At 45.2% G+C, this 3,649-nt stretch overlaps 1 protein-coding gene across 1 annotated transcript; it reads left to right on the forward strand.

Moving 5' to 3' along the window:
• Nucleotides 1–1,552: 1,552 nt before the first annotated feature.
• LOC133027450 (transmembrane protein 238-like) lies at nucleotides 1,553–2,098 on the forward strand. Its single transcript, XM_061094460.1, has one exon. The coding sequence runs from the start codon at nucleotides 1,553–1,555 to the stop codon at nucleotides 2,096–2,098; it is 546 nt and encodes a 181-aa protein (XP_060950443.1).
• Nucleotides 2,099–3,649: the final 1,551 nt, after the last annotated feature.

Raw genomic sequence — 3,649 nt, forward strand, 5'->3', positions numbered from 1 at the left:
GGTGACACACTTTCACTATATTTGACGATACAATAAGTGAGAACAAAACCTTTGGCCATTCAAAATGTGATTATAGGTTCAGTTTGTAGAATTTAGTGGTGAATTTAGCACTTTCAAGCTGAATTCCCCTCACCTCACTCTCACCTTCCAAACATGAACCTGTGGTAGCCTTCAGTTGTCATAAAACTCAGAGGGTGTTTAGATTGTCCAGTTTGGGCTACTGTAATAAACTTAGAGGTGACCCGCTCCCAAAGCAAATATAAAGTGTTTAAATATAAAGGAAACATTCTATGGTAAAGAAAACAACAATTCAAGGATTTAGATTTAGATGATTACACACTAGTGAAAACATCAATAGGATTATTTTATAATCAATTTCTGTCTAATTTCACCTAAATCTTATAAACTGAACTTGTAAATATGTCACCAGTTCAGTTTCCCTTTCCTTATTACCGTCATCATAACTGAAAAGTCCTTAAAGTGGAACTGCGCTGATTTTAATCTGTTTCCAGGTGTTGAAGCCATGTAAAGCCTAACACATATCTCCAAGTGATGTAATTTGATGGGATTTACAGATTAACTTTTTTTTAAGAGTTCTTTAATTGCATTCAAATTCCAGTTTAGTTTACCTGGAAATAACTATGTAATCTGGCAGAAATTATAGGAAAAATGGAGGCAAGATTCTCTCAAGGCTGTGTGGAGCTGAGGATGATTTGCATAAGAAATGTGAAAAGTTAAATTAAACATGTGCCTTTGGACTGCGTACTTATATGTTGTGTATTTATACGTTCCTCCTTGAGTACTTATTGTTTAGGACATATATGTTGTGATACATATATGCTCACCTGGAGTTGGCTACTTAATGTTGTGTACATAGATGCTATGTCACTTAACTGTCGCTTGAGTACTATTGTTTTGTAGATACATGTTGCGTTACTTACAGTATATGTTACTTCAGAACTTATTGTTTTGTACTTATATGTTGTGTTACTTGTATGTTGTTTGAGTAGGCTACCTATTGTTGTGTCCCTTGTATGTTGTATAGTTATATATTGTGTACTTATATGTCGCTTGAGTACTTACTCTTGTGTGCATTCATGTTGTGTTCTTGTATAGAAATCTATGTCATATGGCAGTGAAGACGATAAAGACTTTGACTTTGGAGGAATCTCATTAGATCCAGGTTACAAAGAAAACTTGCGATATGTGTTTTTTGTAATCTATTTATTATGTTGTTTGATGTAAATTGAGCAAATAACAATTTTTAATTTCAGAGAGTCAGAGAAACACATGGAAAAACCGAGGTGAACTTATTTGGCTACGTTTATCTGCCACCTTCCCCGATGGGAGCCGGGGACGATCGAGGCCTGGAATGTACGGTGTGCATTTGAATGCGGCATGTCGATCTGCGGCCCCTGGGAGCCCCCCACTCGATCCTGTGACGTGTCGTGGGGGGGCGGGGTCTGTGCACAGGTAGAACGCTGCACAGGTGGAGGCTGCGGGAAATGTGCGTCCTGAACACCCGGCTGCAGCTCGGTGCCTGCTCTCCGCCATGAAGCACCGCTGCGTGGGGAGGTGCGCGCTGGTGTTCGTCTTCGCGGTGGCGCTGGACCTGGTCGGTGTGGTCGTGCTGCTGGTCGGGATCTTCGGCAACCTGCACCTGGACGGCCGCTTCTACGGGGATTTCCTCATCTACACGGGCTCGGTCATCATCTTCCTCAGCCTGATCTGGTGGGTGATGTGGTACTCGGGCAACGTGCAGCTGCACACGGAGGACCTGGCCGGGCCCCTGGACATCAGCTTCACGCACTGGGTCAGGAAGCTGTCCGAGCGGTTCTCCAAGGGCGGCCTGAAGCCCCTGGAAGCCGGGGAGAAGAAGCAGACCCCGGGCAACGGGAAGGAGATGAACGGCAACGTGTCTCGGGCGGCGTGGGAAGGGGGGGGCAGCGGGGAGGCCGTGTCCTGTCACGACAACAGAGGGTTCGACGCGGGGACTGAGTGCGCGTCCCCGGCGGTGAAGAACGTGGAGCTGGGGGTGCTGAGGAGCTCGGACGTGAGGCTGCAGGGAGCTGTGGACAAGGCGGAGAGGCTGCTCTGACAGGAGGTGCGTCTATCACCCCGAAAACTCATTCAGTTGTGTTTTTATTTGGATGTCACCAAATCCCAGCAGGCTTTATCTCCCGATGCTTTACCCTGAAAGGTCGAGACCTTACACAATGATAGAGAACCCCAACACTTGCTGGCGACTGGAGAGAATAAAACTCCCTTTTGTGCCTTGTGTGCGGCCTGCCTCGACCGGTTGGGATGAGGAGGGAGAAATGGGTGAGAGAAGAGAGCTGGGTTGGAAAGTGGGGAGACAAGAGAGATGCCAGTTGTGCCACTGTCAAATTTGAGCCCTGACTGGTTGCTATAGTGGAAATAAAGAGTACTAGATATAGATGTAGTGATTTTATTAATGATAACAATTTCAGTTAATTTAGTTTTAGTTGTAAATAGCCGGAGAATGTGCAGTGAAGAGTTTGGTGCAATATGTTCAGTATGATTAGAAATTAATGAATAGAATAGCTGACATGCAGTGTATGAAGAAATAACACCCGTTAAGTCAATCATTCATATTTATGTAAAAGCCCCACACGTGAACAGCAATGAAGCAAATTCAGTTTCATTTTATGAAAAAAACACACGGGACAATAAAGTCTTCACTGCATATAAACCAGGTAGGATGAACGCTACATCTTCTAACTAATATTTTTGAAGTTCACTTTGCACGAGTAGTGAATACTAAGGAACAGTATATGGTAGAGCTGTCGGACGAGGACTCACTAATGACAAGGAATAATTCTGAAGTAGCTCCGGAGCATCAACACAGGCCAAACAAACAGCCCATTCCAAACAGGCAGGTTTAGAAAGGGCACTGTACCAGTAATAATAATCTAAGTGCACCTCCTCCTCATCACCTAACTCAGGACCACCTCAACAGCCTCCCAGTATATTTTTGTGACCTGCTTGTGCTGTTGAGATGTTGAAAACCCATTTCCTGCCAACTTACTTCAAATGTCTGAACTCCATAGCTAACCTGTTGCATTCTCTAAAAGTTAAAGCAGTCCTTTTGAAAAATTCACGATCCTCTGAAAAGTCTGGGGCCTGTCGAAACCAACAAACAATCATAATTGAAAGCCATAAATATTCAGCGCCTTGCCCTGCTTGCACCCTTCCTGTCAGCCCAGCTGTTGTTTGGCTTGTCGTGAGCTGCTCGGTGCCACGGCTGTAACTCTTTCATCATGATTGCTGCTGGCATCCTTGGAGTAGTGCACGGTGGCACGGTGCCTCCCCCGGCTCTCACCCCTGCCACCAGCAGGAAATCTCTCACATTATTGTTAGAGATCAGATGACACCCAGAGTGAAGGCAGTCTTGAGGAATGGGCTCCCTCACGCAAACGTTAGTCCTCCCTCCGGACGCTGGCAGCTCTCTCTGCTCATGAATATCTGTTATAATAATTAATTTTCCCCCTTTTCCCTGGCTGCTGTGAAAAGATCTTCAGTGGCCCGTGGCAGCTTATAATTAATGAGCCTGACCGCTTCTGCTCACCTTCACAGTTCTGCATTATTTTAGCTGTCAGTTTGCTTGTAACCGGGTGGCGAGGCAGAG

This window comes from Limanda limanda, chromosome 21 (genome assembly GCF_963576545.1).
Source record: "Limanda limanda chromosome 21, fLimLim1.1, whole genome shotgun sequence".
NCBI lineage: Eukaryota > Metazoa > Chordata > Actinopteri > Pleuronectiformes > Pleuronectidae > Limanda > Limanda limanda.

What these genes read in the sequence shown, in the direction of transcription:
- LOC133027450 (XM_061094460.1), top strand. Translation starts at nt 1,553, where the DNA reads ATGAAGCACCGCTGCGTGGGGAGGTGCGCGCTGGTGTTCGTCTTCGCG.